The 19000-nt window shown below is 36.3% G+C and overlaps 1 protein-coding gene across 1 annotated transcript; it reads right to left on the bottom strand.

Moving 5' to 3' along the window:
- Nucleotides 1–10: 10 nt before the first annotated feature.
- Nucleotides 11–12265, bottom strand: LOC129002783 (cyclin-dependent kinase 2-like). The gene is made up of 7 exons (XM_054430834.1): nt 11994–12265; nt 8739–8934; nt 8250–8349; nt 7794–7966; nt 3175–3378; nt 2182–2323; nt 11–401 (listed from the first exon to the last, which is right to left on the bottom strand). Exons 1-6 carry the CDS (start codon nt 12125–12127, stop codon nt 2183–2185), a joined length of 948 nt encoding a protein of 315 aa, XP_054286809.1. The 5' UTR covers nt 12128–12265; the 3' UTR covers nt 11–401; nt 2182.
- Nucleotides 12266–19000: the final 6735 nt, after the last annotated feature.

Below are 19000 nucleotides of genomic sequence, written 5' to 3'. Positions count from 1 at the left end.
TATTAGAGACTCATCAAGAGTTAACAAATTTGTTTACACAATACACATCAAAACATCTCCACATTAAACTTAACTAACACAACTATGGTACAATGTACCCTGAATGGCACTGGTCATGTCAGAAAACAAAACTAATTACTACATAAAGATAAAATCACATTCTTATTAACATTGAACCACTGAGAAACTAAATGTGAGCTAATTGTCTTCACTGGAAATAAAAGTTTGACTAAAAAACATTTTAAGCTAACAAGTAAATTATAATTTTTTTTGTAGTATGGTCCCTAGTAGGAGGTTAATTGTCCCAGTCTTAAAATCCCAAAATACCTAAGTATTGGTTACACAACTGAGAGCAATTACAAATTAAACTAATCTAATCTTCTTTGGTATATTTCCAGCATCTGAAAAGATAAATATTCATTAAATAATTGAATTGCAAACAGCAAAATTTGGTACACACAGCATATCATAACTGTCTCAAATTCTTAGTTAATAATATATTACAATATATATTCTTACATATATATATACAGGGTTAGTAAAAAGTGTGGAGACCCCCTGTTATTTTTTTAACGGCCCATACTAGAAAAAGTAAACTCGGCACACCATTATGGCATGTTATGAAGTACTTTTTGGGCATAACCGCCACTTGGTGTTCATCCCCAAAATGGGGGATTTTGGGGGAAACTAAAAAATTTCAAATACAAAGAACCATCGAGTGACCCCTCATTTTGAAGGTCCTGGTAAAAGAAAACCAACAACGCAAATTAGAGGTCTCTATCTCAGTTCAGTACAAAATGGCAGCCGATTGAAATTCTCATAAGTTCCCAAACCCAAAATGGGGGATTTTGGGGGAAACTCAAAATTTTTTAATGATAAGCCCCATCGAGTGACCCCTCATTTTGAAGGCCATAATAAAAGAAAACTAACAACACAAACAATAGGTCTCTATCTTAACACAGTAAATTATGGCAGCCAATTCAATATAAAATTGCAAGTTATTTCCGATTTTAAAGATTTCAATAACCTTCCATTTTTTACTGGATTGAGATAGAAACCTCTAGTTTGCGTTGTTAGTTTTATTTTACCAGGACTTTCAAAATGAGGGGTCACTTGATGGGGCTTATCATTAAAAACTTTTGAGTTTCCCCCAAAATCCCCCATTTTGGGTTTGGTAAGCAAGTGGCTATTAGGCTTAAAAAGTACTTCATAACATGCCAAAAAGGTGTGTAGAGTTTAGTTTTCCTAGTGTGAGCCGCTACAAAATTTACAGGGGGTCTCCAGACTTGGAAAGCTGCAAGTTAAATTCAACTTCTGAGAATTTCAATTGGCTGCCATTTTTTACTGGATTGAGATAAAGACCTCTAGTTTGCGTTTTTGGTTTTCTTTTACCAGGACCTTCAAAATGAGTGGTCACTCGATAGGTCTTTGTATTTGAAATTTTTGAGTTTCCCCCAAAATCCCCCATTTTGGGGATGTACACCAAGTGACGGTTATGCCCAAAAAGTACTTCATAACATGCCATAAAGGTGTGCCGAGTTTAGTTTTTCTAGTATGGGCCGTTAAAAAAATTACAGGGGGTCTCCACACTTTTTACTAACCCTGTATATTTTTACAAATAAAAACAGTTTATAATCAAGAAGAAAAAGAGGATAACTAATGGATTGGGAATAAGTTTTCAACATTATTCAACACTTTCAGTTTATCTTTCGTATCAGTTAGTTCTGTTATCTGTTATCTTGTAATGTGTGTAACCATTAGTGTGTCCATTCTTATTTGCAGTTGGAGATTCAGGATCAACCTCAAAATTTTCTGGTTCAACACTTTCACTATCTTTCAAAGTTTTTAGATACCGGTACATAAAAGATGCAGAGACATATGAAGGTGCTATTAAAACATTAAATTAAATTTATTTGAAAAAGAAAAATGAAATATTTTCACAATATTTGCTAATGACAAGAAGACAACAGTAAGGAGAGAGCATTGATCACTATGTAACTGAACTCAAACTTTTAAGCCAAGATTGCGTGTTTGATGCAGGGAACGCAGCTCAGTACAGGGAACGCTATGTACGACGCCTTTATTTATAAATGGCTTATCTTCATCATGTACGACAGTGATTATTTTAAAACAAAACATTAGACTTAACCTGACGCATTATCTAACGATTATCTAACTTACCTTAACTTGAGTCAATAGTAATCTTTTTTGTGTTTGGTTTAAAGTCCAGACTAGGTTTTACTAATTCCACCTCGTTAAAGTATGGCATCTGGAGAGCTTCCATGGCAGAAATCCTTTTTAGTGGATCATAGATGACCATTTTCTGAAAAAGATTAAAATATATCTAATGTAGAGCTTTTAAAAGTGAAGAGTGTACAGTTGGCACTTAGTCTGACTATAGACAAAGAATAAATATAGACTGTTAAAGGAAGGTTCTGCAATGTGCAGGCGTTGTCGGCTCCTTGCTGGATGCTACCAGCAGACACTGCAGCCGTGTGCACCGTAACTACTTGGCACTCCTAGCGGTGGACGCCAGAAAATATGCTAACCGCAGCACTGCTGTCAGTCTATATTTACTATATTTGTCTATGGTCTGACATACTTGGTAAACCGATGCAATACTAAATGAGTCATTGGTCTGTCCCTATAGAACTGATATTCACTAGAGTCTTCCATATTCTCGGTTATAGTTTCCAGTCTGATTCCCCAGTCTAAACAAAGAGCTCACTTCTTATGTTGACAAAAATATAATCAAGGAGGTCCTGGAAACTAGACATATACAGTCAGCTGTGATGAAGCCACGTCTACGGCAAATAAACTAATTCAAGATTGCTACGATCAGGAGCATGACTGCAATAGCACACCGTGATGTACAGTGTGAGGAAGGAAAAAACACAAAATAGATCACAGACTTTCCCTACAGTTATGCTTAATTTAATTTAGAATACATCAGGATTTACAGCAGACTTTGAGTTAATAAACTAGATCAACCTGTGTTTTGTCTTCAACAAATATTTCTCTGATAAAAAAAAATTAACAAAACTGATAATGAAGTACAATGGTCCTGAACACTTCCACCAACTGCCGGCAGATACCAGATATTGTTGTTTCCTTAACTCCTTTCCTTTTAGAGGAAGATAATCATTTCATAAAGAAATCATGTGTCACCATTACCTCAAACAGATCGTGGGCCTCCGGCTCCAAGCCAGGTGCAATGTCTGAGAAGTCCTGACGCTCCCAACGCGGGAACACCGGCTTGTAGTCCGGCAGCTTGGTCACTCCCGGCCATATCTGCTCATCTGGCGTGCCAAGAGTGCGGAATATCCTGAACAGCTGATCAATCTCTGAGTCCCCAGGGAATAGTGCCTTCCTTGATGCCTGCAACATTATTTTATTTACAATTTCTGTACATACTTACATCATTTACACAGTTTAGTTTTTCATTCCATGTAAATAACCTTCCCCAATTCTACTCTACTATTGGAAGATTTCAATAATCATCATTGATTTAGTAGCTCTAGGGTCCTAGAAGCTGATAAGCATTCTCCATATTCGTCTCTAAATAAAGCCACTCCTCTAAGTTTAGCATTAATGACTTGTGAGGTAAAGAAGGTAAGAAATAGGCTAACTCACAAAGTCAGTAGAGTAGCAAAATATTGTATTTAACCAAACACAATTAATATTACTAGAGGAACCATGCTGCTCCGCAGCGTTAGAATAAAAATAATATCCGATAAATAATAAAATTTATAATTTTTTATTAAGTAATCCAGTATCTTGAGCTTAACTGATTCAAACGATCAATAGCTCAAATTAAAGCCTATAATTACCGATTATTTTGAGTTTAAACATATAAAAAACATCAAACAATACTGGAGGGATTGATTTTAAATCATAGAAAAACCTTATTAAAAATAATGTTTACAGTAGAATCCCTCTTATCTGGACTCCTCAGGACCAAGGCCAGTCCGGATAACGGTTTTTCTGGTTAAACCGACATCACTAAAAACTCGTTAAAACGGACCGTTTACTGTGATATTCAACTTAAATTTAGGAGAGCATTGTATTTAGACCATTTATCACTGGTCTCAAATCTTTCCCACGAGAACAGTCGTTTCAGTACCACCCACTTCCTGCCGATCTAGTCCGGTTATACCAATGTGCTGATAAAAATTTTCCGGTTAAAGAGATGTCATTTTCACCGAGTGTAGTCTGGTTAAACCGATGTCCGGTTAAAAGGGGTCCGGATAAGAGGGAGTCTACTGTATGTTGGTTGTTCACCTTGCGTTTGCTTAAAACTCGTCCGATTTGAATAACTAATAACTTAGATGAAAGCCTGTATTTCACTGAAGGTTCTTAGACCAAAATATATAGGATTATATAATTATAACTGGTGAAATACATCTTAAATTGAAGTAAGAATTAAAAAATTATTCAAATTATGTTTTTTGGTCGAGAAATACAGTAAGTAAATATATGCCGAAATTGTATGGCAAATATGTGCGTGCATACCTTCAATTTGAGACCTCAATCATGAAAATCGGTCAGGTAGAAGAGCCAAACGAACTATTTAATTAAGATGCATGACATAAAATAACTGGGTATTTATAACCGGATGAATGCCTATTTTGCATAAATGTCCGATAATTTAGGATGGTGAATTTTGGATGGGATAATTTTAACTAAACTTATTTAAATGGTACAATTATTGAAACTAAAATGTATTTAGAGGTAATGATTATTAGATATAAAAATCGTATGTGTGTGCTGGATTTAATCGTGTCTGTAACCTAAGAATATTCTTTCCGTTATTCTTACACTCTTTAATAATCTAACTGTAAAATGTTGAAAAAAATATTCTGCAGTTAGCTCGTAATATTATTTATGTTAACAGCTATAGTTTTTAATTTACATTTTTTGTTGTTGCGATTTTTAAAATCAGTTTCATTACAATGCGTTTATATTTAGGAAAACATTGTTTTTTTAGCGAATTTCCCATATAGGGAATAAGCTATTACCGTAGTACACATGGTAAGACCTGGACGCGGGACCGATTTTTTTTTTCGTTTTGAGGTCCCTAGAGGCCAAAAACACCATCCGTTCAAATTCATATATATATATATTTATATATTTATATATATATATATGTGTCCGTCAGCACGATAACTCGAGCAAAAATGATCCGATTTTGATGAAATTTGGTACAAACGTGTAAACGTACGTTTATTCGAACGAGTTCGCGATCCAGCATGATCGGACCATGGGAACGGGGGTTTACGGGGGGTTTTATGGGGTAAAAATAGGTTTTTCCCATTTTTGACCCAAAAAACATAAAATTTAGCAATTTCTTTCCAAACCATTTCGTAGAGCTTAAAAAAACAAATAATTTAGTATATTAAAGCGTTATTATGCGCCTAATGGTTATGGAGAAAATTCCAAAAAATTGTAAATTTAAAATTCCCATGTTATTCTTATGGAGAATAAGTAAACTATTGTAGTTTGCTTGTTTGTGAACATATTTTGATCAAATTTAGAAAATGTTTTTATTTCTTACTAACTATTCACATTTTACAAAAAAAACAGTTTTACCCTCCCTGATGCAGCAAACCTAAGTACTTGTTAAACTAATTCTATTTAAATCAAGAATAAATGTTATATTTTTAAGTAGACATTTCAGTGTAAATCCAATCAGTCAAATGGAAATTCGCTTAGTCTGCAGGTTTGCTGCGGCGGGGGTATTTTTCTTTGGGCATAGTTTCGGACTGGAAATTTGATTTGTTCTGCTTTGATTACCAAACAAATAGCTACCATCCAAGCTTTACTAACCTCCAATAAATCACCAGTTTCTCAATGAAAAGTGCCATCAGCCAAAAATATTAGTGCAACTAACATTTTTTCCAATTTAGAATACTGTAATGGATTTTGCTGTCGGAAAATCCGTGCCTTGGAGTTAACGCCTCAAATGACTCATTGACGGCATCTTCGGAACATTTGAATCTATCTTTAAATTCATCAAGTCATAAAAGGGTTTTAGTCATGATAACAAGCTGGTCCTATGCGAGGTAGTGGAGTGATGGTACATAATTGTTAACATAATACAGTATAGATATTTCATAGTCATATTCAATACACACGGCGACCAGTGAGTACAACACAAGACGGTGATACCACCGCGAACCGTACTCAACGACTGACGGTTTCCTTGATGTTTCCCACGGCAAAAAACTATTTCTGATAATTATGTTAGATAACTATGGTTTAACTGTGGCTGATTAGTTATATTTATATTCTACGCATAATTTTGTCGTTAAAATTGTAATAACATGGGGCTTATCAGTAAAATATCTTTGTTAAGATACTACTTTGTTACGTGCATAATTTATCTGTCGTTTTAAGTTGTTTGATGATTTTTTTCATGTTTTATGAGCCTTTTTACCATTTTTACATATTTTTTTAATATGGTGTTGTGGGTAATGAAATTGTTCGGAATTTAAAGAGGAACCATATTAAAACATTACTTTTTAACAAATAATAAAAATAAAGGAGCTAATTAGATAAAACCGGCATCATGTCACCTTAAACCTGCCTCCTACCAGGTCTGAATTGGAGACCAAACAACATTGTTCTTTTGGGCCCGAACCATCTCATTTAGGCTCGGACTTGACTCGTGAACCCACCGGGACTAATGATCAGAGCCGGGACTATCTGTAATTGGACTCGTGAACCCAACTTTTAAAACCGGGTTTTATCCCTGCACTAATTGTGTGCCGCCTATCAGTTTGGTCCGTGGCTTATATAGTCTCGAGCTCGTGAACCCGATTTTTTAAGTCACGGCCCAAATACCGGTTATTTCCGGATTCTGGGCTCAGACTACGATAGTCCCGAGCTCGTGAACCGCCCCTAAGCATTTCTTGAGACATGGCACTTCAGATATAGTGTTTACTGTTTAATCAACTTTAACCTCGAAAACGACCTTTCAGCTGATGCAGCAGTTACAGGCAATGTTAAAAACAAAATGTATGCTGTACGTACATAGTCCTACCATCTGGGACGCTGCAAGCAACAGAATAGTATTTAATTAATAAAAGTTCACAAATTCCTTTTACTGATTTCTTTGTTAACATTTCTGCTTTTAAAGTCCTTCGAAAAGTGAGTGTTTAATCATAAATGTTAAATTTGTTACCTTAGGTCATTATCACTGAATAGCCCTAACAAAATTAAACAATGACAACATATTAATAACATTAATGTTATTACTTGTTTAATACAATTATCAAATGATTAATAATTAATTTCATTAAGAATGAACTCCAATTTTTCGGCTCCACTCGTCTCGCAGGCCTCTCTGCTCGCCGTTTCCCGCTCACCCGTTCGTGGGCCCCCTCGGCTTCCGGGCCCCCCCGCATTGCCGGCCCTTCTGTTACACCACTGTTGCTGTTTCTTATCTTATCTAGTCTTCTAACTCTTTTTTTCCTCAATTTCTCTCTCTTTAAGTTTTGCTACCCTTCCTGGGAAGGTTTCCAAACCAATTAAAAAGATAGTGGGGAAAGTAGTAAATATGTAAACAACTTTTTATTAATATCTTGAAACCATTCCTGTATAAATCGTTCCAGTAATGTTTATATTGAGAAGAATAAAAGATAAGGCTACGAGTCTGCAGGAGCTTTAGAGCATGGATCAATGTTGTATAGTCTGCGCTTTGTAATTTGAACAAGGCTGTTAATTTTGATTCAGTCATAAACATCATGAGTAAAATATTTTTAACTACAAAAATATAGAAAATTCAGTCTTACCATCTCAGCAAAAATGCACCCAAGACTCCAAATGTCGACTGTCGTGGTGTAGAGTTTAGCGCCGAGTAGTATCTCGGGGGCTCGGTACCACAAAGTGATCACTTCATGAGTGTACGTTCTGATGGGGAGAGCAACTGCACGTGCCAGGCCAAAGTCTGCCAGCTTGATTTTGCCTGTGAAAATTGGAGACATGTTTGGGACGGAAAAATTAATAGGTTGGTGACTCTAAGTTTATATGCTTCTGAATTAGATTTTAAACTAATTCACTAACTAAACTAATTCAGCTCAGTTTGCCAACTGCACTTAGTAGCTTAACAGTTGTGTACTAGTGTAGTTAACTAAGTTGTTGTTCAGTTAATTTGTTTTTTAAATTGTTTGAATATGGTCAACATTTTTTTAGGCCTAACTGTACTGTACTCTAATAGCAGGTGCATTTTAAAACAAATCTTAGCTTACCTTTTAAGTCCAGCAGTAGGTTTTGCGGCTTAAGATCTCTATGAGCAACTCGACGGGTGTGACAAAAATGAAGCCCACTTAAAAGTTGATACATGTAACTCTAAACATAAACGATGAAAGAGAATGGTAGAGTAGAGTAATGCCAAAAGAAACACACAAGAGAACAGTAAAGAAAAATAGAAGAGTCTCACAGTAATGCACATATTCAGAAAGTAATCCACAACATCAAAATTAGGTAGGTATAGTAATTGTATCAAAAACTAGTATTTTGGTTGAACAAGTTTAAAACAGTGTTTCTTAGGAAATTAATAAACATCGATGAAGTTGTTGTAGTACCTATTACAAATGAATGGTAATTTGTTGTTACACTCTTGATAATCTAAATTTCTTGTTAATAACAGGAGTTGCCTTCGTTATCTATGATTGATCAACATAAGACAATGATATTAATCTAGAAGCTTTGTGGAAGCTTGTAATTTAGGGACTTACTTTGATTAGTGCAGGACTTAAATCAAACATAACTTGTTCTAAGTATCTCTTGAGATCCATGAAGAGGAATTCAAATACAAGGAACAGCTTCTTTTCTTGAGCGATGACATCGTGCAGTTCTACAATGTTGGAGTGGCGCAGCTCTTTCAACAATGAAACCTCTCTTATAGCTGTTGAAGGTATTCCCTCTCCATCACTGGGTAAAACAGCATTTATTTACAGGTATGAAAAAAGCTTGTTGTTAAGGTTAACAAGAGTACAACAGTAGACTCCCTCTTATCCGGACTCCTTGGGAACAAGGCCAGTCCGGATAATGGTTTTTCCGGTTAAACCAACGTCCGCAAAAACTTGTTAAAACAGACTGTTTAAACGCATACTGTATACAGTATTTGACTTAAATGTAGGAGAGCATTGTATTTAGACAAGTGATCACTGGTCTCAAATCTTTCCCACAAGAACACTCGTTTCAGTACCGCCCACTTCCTACCGATCTAGTCCGATTAAACCGATGAGCTGATAAAAATTGTCCGTTTAAAGAGATGTAATTTCTGCCGTGTGTAGTCCGGTTAAAAGGTGTCCGGATAAGACGTAGTCTACTGTACTCACCTGACCTTTTTTATCGTGTAGTTAGTTGTCAGCTGATGTGTTTCAATTCGATAATATCAATATCTTCAACAGAAAAATAAAATATTGATATATCGAAAAAAAATTATCGATAAGAATGTATGTTCCCTTATCAGGAAAGTACCTGTCAGACTAACCCACAAACGTCAACACTTTCCCAACATGAAAGTGAGTGTATTGCTAGTCTATGGTCAGTGTCTCAGACTTTGGTGCGGGAGAGGCGGGTTAAATTACTGGCACATCCACAAAACTTTGATGGGTTTGGACCGCTTTCCCTTGAAAGCATTAGAATTGACTTCATTATAAAATAGCCACTGGCGCAAACTTAAGACACAAAAAAAATGGGCTAGGGAGGGCTTCAGCCCCCCCCCCCCCAAAGAGACCCCAAGTGAACCACATTTTTCTCAGAATATGTAGCCTAGTCAAAACGTAAAAGTACAAATTCTAAAAGCTTTTTAAGAAAAAGCGGTATAAAGCCAACATAAATGTAAGTACAAAAATCAACCATTTTGTACCTAGTTTTTTGCGGGAGGACCCCTAGATCCTACTAGGCTATTTTTTGTGTTTCTGTGGGTTAAATCCCATTCCTTCCAGGCTACCCATAGGTAAAAGTGAAAAAAATAATAATTTTAATTAGTAGGAATCAGCTTTAGGTTAATTAATTCAAATTAGTTTAATGCCTTGGAGGACCTTTAAACGTTTTTTATGTATAGGCCTAAGTAGGTTGTACGGTTATGATTTTAACAGCCTAAGTTAGTTTACTCTTTCAGCGCCTAAAATGTACGTCTATGGCATAGTAGGCCTACCAATGTACAAATATAATTTGAAATAGGCTATGTAACTTCCTATTGCTGATTTAGTGGAAATGAACAACATAAAAATTGTGGGCAACAAGGCTACCAAAGTTGAGGGAATCCGTCTCCACTCCACTTGGTGGGAGGTTTGGTTGGCAAGTTCAAGCAACGTCTCTCCCCACTCCGACTCCTTAGGGGCGGCGGCTGTGAACGCCAAGCATGTTATGTTCCCCCAAATAGCTGCGTGAGGCAGGAAAAAATCACTCTTGAAATTGTCATTTGAACTGATATATGAAATGTTTCAGATTCTTTCACTACACAATGCAAGTTAAAGACTTAATGTAGGCCTAAACTTAACTAAGTTTAAGCTGTTTTTTATAGTAAGTTACAGTACGTTGGGCAAGTGAAATACCTTACAAAAAGATATACTAGCCTAAGTTACAAAAGAGGCTAGTGTGGATACGTGGACAGAAGGCAGAACAACTGTCAGACTCAATTTTATTAGTAAATTGTTGCTGTAACCTAGCTCACCCAACTAACACTGTGTTTGCTGTTTTATTAGCTAGGAAAAAGCGCTCACAATTAAGTTTATTAAAAGTTTGTAAAACTACTTCTGTTAACATGCACATGCTACGGTAGTCTTTCACTCACGCAACAAGCTGTTAACTGGTTTTGATCTAGTTAAAAACTCAACTTTCTGATCCTAGCCTATCGGTTAGACTTAAGTAGGCCTCTACAGTAGGCCTAGACCTAACTAAGTTAAGTCTAGGAAACCAATAAACTATGATTGATATAAAATTTGGGCTATCAGAAGTTTTACAGTTAACTTAATGCGTGATATAAACTTAGGCTAACTTAAGTATTTAAAGAATGGTTTTAGTAAAAACCACCATAGGCCTATATTGAGAAACATTGCCATTCATAGCTAAAGTGGTGGGGTTTCTTGCCATTTTGACACAGTGGCGGATCCAGACTGCCCGGGCATACATATACATATATTTTTTACTACATGTAATACAGTAAATAGTGTATACAAATTGCGTAGGCCTAAAATAATTTGTCACACTAACTTTGGACAAAGAAATGGTAGGCCTATAAAACTGCCATTTTGGATACGGTATACTTAGTTTACACAAATTTTTTGGGAGGGTACCCCCGAACTCCCCAGACCCCCTGGTTTGCTTACCCCTTGTGGCTGTTCTAGATCCGCCACTGTTTTGACGAATGTCTCTCTTTGATGAGCTAAGCTACAATTCCAAAAGCTTAGGCCTACGGTGTAACTCGACTTTAAAATTTGGTTTTACTTCGTCATGACGTGTAAAAATCAACCTAAGACTAAAAAAATTAAGTAGGTACAGTAGGCCTAGAGTCCCGCTAACTAGACACTCGATAACCCGGCAATCACCTGGCTCAGAAAATTAGTGATTTTTTTTGTCCGAGTTAAACATGAACTCAAGCCAGCTCAAGTCAAATCATTCGCAACTCGTACCAAGGATTTGTTGTACTTTAGGCCTATCTGATGTCTTAATGCTGACTTGTAATATAAATAACAAAGGTGGTTAAAAAGCTTAAAAATTGTACTGCTCGTACTTTTTCCCATAGTTCCCGATAACCCGGCATTTCACAAACTCGGCACCCTTCCAGTCCACATTACGCCGAGTTTGCGGGACTCTACTGTGCACTCTGCCCAGGTAGGTTATAAGAAAATGAAGCCTTGCCTACAACAAACTGTTGCCATTGATAACAAGGTTAGCTTTCTTATCTTGACCTCTGGGCCAGTAATAAAGTTGACTGAAAATTAAGGTTGGCAAGTAATCATTAACATACGTAGACCTACCTATCTATTCGTATTTTCTTTACAGCAAACTGTCTTCCTTGTTTATCCTTGGCTTTGTAAACAACCCCATAAGTCCCTTCTCCAATTTTTTCACACTGTATGTACTCTCCAATTTGTTTCTCGCTGACGCTCATTTTAAAGTATTTTAGGCGACACAAAACTAATGATGATTTATGGACGAAAAACTTTATAAAACTATTTTTGTTTTCATTTCACTTTTAATTTTTCTGCATTACTCTATTCTCTCTACCTAGTCCTAATAGGGTAACTTTGCTCACTCAGTAGTGTAGGTAGTTTTAGTAATAGTAATTAGTGTTACTTTCACGTAAAGTCAACAAATCAACAACACGAACACACAGCGGACCAAGCAAAGACTTCCAAAATGCATGTAGTTTCCCGCTCAAAGTTTTTATATTAAAAAAAGGCAAAGGCTTCAAAGATCTCATCCTTAACCATAGATTACAAAGCTTAAGCTACTTTCTCACATAAACTTAGCATTCCTTGAGATTGGTTTTAGTCAATTTTAGCGACTAAAAATGCCTACATCCCTGTGTAGGCAAGTAGCTATTACCATAAATTAAACATACTCCATTAACCTATGGTAATTATCTATATAATTATCTATGTGGTAGATACGGACTTGATGTTAATGCTCTGAAAACTCTTTACATGACTCAGGTTAGGCCTGTGCTGGAATATGGCAGCTTGATATGGAATCCACACCAAATCAACCACATATCAAGAGTAGAAAAAATTCAGAATCGCTTTCTTCGCTCTATTGGCGTCAAGTTGGGCCATGAATTCTATACAGTGCCGATTGAAGATATTCGCATCGATATGTGCCTTCCTCGACTGAGCGATCGTAGACAATCTGCAGACCTGTCTTTCCTCTGGAAGTTGTTGAACGGTGAAGTTGATGCACCAGAAATACTTCGCCTAATTAATTTCCACGTCCCTCGACACTTCAGGCATATTCAGCTCTTCAACAAAGCTTCCTTTTCTACAAACTACGCCTTCCACAGTACAATTCCACGGCTCCACAGACTTGGAAATCAAGCATGCCAACATGTTGATATGTTCACCTGCAAACTAAAAGCTATTAAAAATATCCTAGTTTAAGCTGTTATTGTTATGTGGTCGATGAGAATGTGTCCTGAGGTCACTGTCTGGATTTTGCTGCCTTGTTTGTTTGTTACACTTTCACAAATATTTATTGCAATGTTAACATTTTTTCACTCAGTTTACGTCACCGTTATTATAATTGTCATGGTTTTTTTTGTCTTGTCTGTCAAATATATTTATATTTTTGCTCGTTACTGTTATTATATTAAAATATTTATCAATTGTTATCTTGATTTGGTTACTGGTATCGTTATTTTTCTGAAAATATTTATGCATGTTACTATTGTCTAGCAATTAAGATGAATCTGTATCTGGCTTATATATGTTTAGAAGTATTTATCTTGTAACTTGTATCTCATGTATCATTGACTGTAAAAATGGTGTTTACCGTATAAATAAATAAATAAATAAATATACTATTACCGTAGGTAGCACGGTAAGACCTAGACCTGGACGATATATACTGTACTTTTTTCATTATGATGTTTAATTTTGAATGCCTTTGCTTGGTCCGCTGTGTGTAAGTGTTTTTTTGTTGACTTGACGTGAATTTCACTTACTATACTACTACCATTGACTATGTTATATAGTCAACTAGCTGTACCCGCGGGCTTTGCCCCGTTCAACTTCACAAGTGAGCTCGTTCGCATGGCTCAATCACGTCCTGGTTGAAGTTCGTTCGCTACGCTCACTCACCTTTTGGTTGCAAATTGGCTGAAGTCATAAATTTAAAAAAATAATAGTGCTGCACCCTGTTGGTAATCCTTGTAACTTTAATGCTATTGAAAATCATAGCATTATTCAATGTTGTAAATAGTTTATTTCTGGCCTAAAAACGAGTTTACTGCAGTTAGAACTGCCAACAAAAATCTAATTAGGTCTACGTAGAAAAATGAAACTGAAAATCACATTTTTTTAACATTAGTCTTATGGGTTGCTAGGTAACCATCCTATACTCTAATACGAGCAATGTTTGCTTGTATGTATGTATGTATGCTTGCTTGCTTGCAAACAAGATCTCGAAAACGGCTCCGACGATTTTCTTCAAATGCTGTAAATAGTTTATTTCTGGCCTAAAAACGAGTTTACTGCAGTTAGAACTGCCAACAAAAATCTAATTACGTAGAAAAATGAAACTGAAAATCAAATTTTTTTAACATTAGTATTATGGGTTGCTAGGTAACCATGTTGGCTGAAATAACAAAGAAAAAGTAAACAAAAGACTTGAAGTTGTAACATGTGTTCATAATAAGCCAGCTACCCACGGTATACGGAATGGGCACACGGAAGGGACTAAGGCTAAATGTGTAATGACGTCATATCTCTAGTGGTTATTGTCTTCTCTTGAGGCGACACGATTACCGTAACGAAACGATGTGATTTCAGCGGCGTTCGTGGCATAGTTGGTAGCGTTTCGGATTGCTGTTCAGGAGGTCCGGGGTTCGAAACCCGCTGGCAGCATTAACTTTTTGTCAACAAATTTTTCATATCAGCAAGTTTGGTTGGTTAGGTTAGGTTATGACAGTTTAATTTTATAATACTAAATTTTAAAATTAATTTTATAATTAATTAAAAATTATAAGTAATCATTAATTAGATTTTTATCTTATATAGTTTTTATATTATCAGCAAGTCTGGTTGGTTAGGTTATGTTATGACAGTTTAATTTTAAAAATTAAAAATTTATTTTATAACTTTAAAACAATATTTTATAATTAAAAAGTTAATTTTATAACAAAGAATAAAAAATTAATTTAAATCTTTTCAACTTAGCAGTCCTAGCGGCGAACGCTGACACTACAAGATATGTTAGCCTTAGTCCCTCCCGTGTGCCCCACCGCACAGTATACTAGCAAATTACAAATACAGTACAAAAGGAAAAACATCACTTGTCAAGCAAAGATTATACTGAAGATTACTCGATACATTGAAGTAGACTTCTCATCCCATTGTAAATTTTGAAGCACGTTTTTCGTGTCTAGTTCATGTACGTGACACAAAGGCGCTAGTGTCGATGACACTTTGTTTCCATTATTTTAGGGTTAATTTCTTGATTTGTGCTTTACTGTTTGGTTATATAACTAGGGGACAAGTTATTGTTTATGATTAGATCGTATTATTTGGTTAAACGAGGTTTTAAATGGCTGTAATAAGGGTCTGACTTAGGGGAGGTACAAATGAGGCATTTAGTTCAAAATTCCTCCGTGAACAGCGCTGTAGTAGAGAGCACTTTGGCAATAAAGGTTTACTAATCTCAAAAATAGTTCTGTTCATAAAATAAAATTATAAATGCCTCAAATTCAATTTTACTATTTTTTAATTATAAAATTAAACTATAATAACCTAACCGAAATAACCAAACTTACTGATAAATAAATAATATAACAACAGTTTAGTAATCGGAAAAATAATTCTGTTTATTAAATAAAACTAGAAATTGCTCAATTAAAATTTTACAATGACTTAATAATAAAATTAAACTGTAATAACCAAACCAAACTTGCTGATAATAAAAAAATCTTGGGCAAAAAGTTAATGCTACCAGCGGGATTCGAACCCGGGACCTACAGTATATCAGCCCGGCACGCTAACCATTAGACCACCGAGGCCGATGGCTAACGAACGTTTTGTTACGGTAATGGCGTTCCCTCAGCTAATAAGAAGCCCTCAGCTGTCATCGTAGCCTCTTCTATACCTCCCCTGAGTAAATACCCTGTAATAACGGGAAACAAATTGTAAACAAAACACGACCTCTACATAAACCGTACATGAACTAACAATAAAAATGTCTTCAGCTGTTCCATAAGGATGAGAAATCTACTAAGGGAGTATGTTTTATCTATGATTGTAGTCAAGGGTAGCTGTGCGAAGTCTGGAATCTGTTTATGACTAATAGATTAAGGTATCTGCAATCCTAAAAAGCTATGGGGAGGGAAGGAAACAGGTCCACGACGTAGGAAGTGGTGAAGGAAGTAGTAAAGGCAATCATAAAATAATATGGGAATGGAGGGAAACAGGTCCGTGACGTAAGAAGTGATGAAGGAAGTAGTAAAGGCGAGCAGTACGGAGTGTGAGGACTGTTTATGACGATAAGATTAGGGTATCTGCAATCCTAAAATGCTATGGGAAGGGAGGGAAACGGGTCCGCGACGTAGGAAGTGGTGAAGGAAGTAGTCAAGGCGAGTAGTCCGGAGTGTGGAAACTGTTTATGTTGATTAGATTAAGGTTTCTGCAATCCTAAAATGCTATGGGAAGGGAGGGAAACGGGTCCGCGACGTAGGAAGTGGTGAAGGATGTAGTCAAAGCGAGCTGTCCGGAGTGTGGAAACTGTTTATGACGATTAGATAAGGGTATGGGCAATCCTAAAATGCTATGGGAAGGAAGGGAAATAGGTCCGTGACGTAGGAAGTGGTGAAGGAAGTAGTCAAGGCAAGCTGTCCGGAGTGTGGGAACTGTTTATGACGATTAGATAAGGGTATGGGCAATCCTGAAATGCTATGGGAAGGGAGGGAAACAGGTCAGTGACGTAGGAAGTGGTGAAGGAAGTAGTGAAGGAGAGCTGTCTGGAGCGTTGGAACTGTTTATGATGATTAGATTAAGGTATTTGCAATCCTAAAATGCCATGGGAAGGGAGGAAAACAGGTCCACGACATAGGAAGTGGTGAAGGAAGTAGTCAAGTCGAGCTGTCCGGAGTGTGGGAACTGTTTATGACGATTAGATTAAGGTATTAGCAATCCTAAAATGCTATGGGAAGGGAGGGAAAGAGGTCTGCGACGTAGGAAGTGGTGAAGGAAGTAGTCAAGGCGAGAAGTCCGGAGTGTGGGAACTGCTTATGACGATTAGATTAAGGTGTCTGCAATTCTGAAATGCTATGGGAAGGGAGGAAAACAGGTCCACTACGTTGAAAGTGGTGAAGGAAGTAGTTTAGGCGAGCTGTCCGGAGTGTGGGATCTGTTAATAACGATTAGTTTAAGGTATCTACAATCCTAAAGTGCTATGGGAATGCAGGGAAACAGGTCCATGACGTAGGAAATGGTGTTGGACGTAGTAAGGGCGAACTGTGTGGAGTTTGGGAATGGATTTATGTATCTCCAATACTAAGACTGCTTTCAGAGTGAACTAATGATTTTCCCTCCGGACAGCTCGACTTGACTACTTCCTTCACCACTTCCTATGTCGTGGACCTGTTTTCCTCCCTTCCCATAGCTATTTAGGATTGCAGATACCTTAATCTATTAGTCATAAACAGATTCCAGACTTCGCACTGCTACCCTTGACTACAATGTATCGAGTAATCTTCAGTATAATCTTTGCTTAACAAGTGATGTTTTTCCTTTTGTACTGTATTTGTAATTTGCTAGTATACTGTGGGTAGCTGGCTTATTATGAACACATGTTACAGCTTCAAGTCTTTTGTTTACTTTTTCTTTGTTATTTAATTCAGCCAACATGGTTACCTAGCAACCCATAAGACTTATGTTAAAAAAATGTGATTTTCAGTTTCATTTTTCTACGTAATTAGATTTTTGTTGGCAGTTCTAACTGCAGTAAAATCGTTTTTAGGCCAGAAATATACTATTTAAAACATTTGAAGAAAATCGTCGGAGCCGTTTTCGAGATCTTGTTTGCAAGCAAGCAAGCAAGCAAGCAAGCATACATACATACATACAAGCAAACATTGCTCGTATTAGAGTATAGGATAACATATGATACAATAACTTTTGAAACGTACTTTTAGCCAATTTCCCATAGCCTATAGGGAATAAGCTATTTTTTACGGAAATGGATTCTGTACCAGTTTGTTCAACATTTTAAGGACCATAACATCTAGGCCTATACAGGGTGATCAACTCAAGGAGGCCACCATTGGGATATCGGAAACGGTAAGAATTAGGGAAAACTTTAAATGAGGGACATTCCTTTATTTTTTGTTGCAGTTAAAAATATAATTTTATTTTTCCGAAATTCATCCGCCATTTTCCAAAATGGCGGCCAACTTTGAAATTTCTTATGGAACACCCTATATTTTATTACGGATAGAACAGGCAATTTAAAAACTTTTTTATTCTTGACATTTTTTCGATAAACTAACTCGCTTAGGAGTTACAGCCTATTGAAAAATGACTTCCGGTGTACATTTTACATCATGTAGCTCCTAAACTAGTGGGTTTATAGCGAAAATGCGAAAAGTAAATAAGTCAAATAAGTCTTAAAATTGCATCCACATTCCAAAAAGACCATAAAATTCGTTAAAACTATTAATTCTACTATTTCCAAAATGGCGGCAAACATGAAAAGTGAAAAACTGTGTATTTTATGGTCTTTATAGAATGTGGATGCAGTTTTAAGACTTATTTGACTTATTTACTTTTCGCATTTTCGCTATAAACCCACTAGTTTAGGAGCTACATGATGTAAAATGTACACCGGAAGTCATTTTTCAATAGGCTGTAACTCCTAAACGAGTTGGTTTATCGAAAAAATGTCAAGAATAAAATAGTTTTTAAATTGCCTGTTCTATCCGAAAACATGATAAAATATAGGGTGTTCCATAAGAAATTGCAAAGTTAGCCGCCATTTTGGAAAATGGCGGCTGAATTTCGGAAAAATAGAATTATATTTTTAACTGCAACAAAAAAATAAAGGAATGTCCCCCATTTAAAGTGTTCCCTAATTCTTACCGTTTCCGAAAGCCCAATGGTGGCCTCCTTGAGTTGATCACCCTGTATATCTAATTCCTTAAGACCAAAATTTTACTATGAAATTGTGAGCAAACGGGAGGCCGTAGAAAGCTGGGAGAGGTCTAATTTTAAAGGTTGGGCATGAAATTTAGGGGGAAATTATTCATTTTTCTTAATAGTTGTTTTACGGTTTTGCAAATAAT

The sequence above is a fragment of the Macrosteles quadrilineatus genome, unplaced genomic scaffold (genome assembly GCF_028750875.1).
Source record: "Macrosteles quadrilineatus isolate MER2022 unplaced genomic scaffold, UCM_ALF_1.0 Scaffold_9__3_contigs__length_116548681, whole genome shotgun sequence".
NCBI lineage: Eukaryota > Metazoa > Arthropoda > Insecta > Hemiptera > Cicadellidae > Macrosteles > Macrosteles quadrilineatus.
The sequence above is the reverse complement of the archived record's forward strand: the minus strand, read 5'-3'. Positions and strand labels throughout refer to the sequence as shown.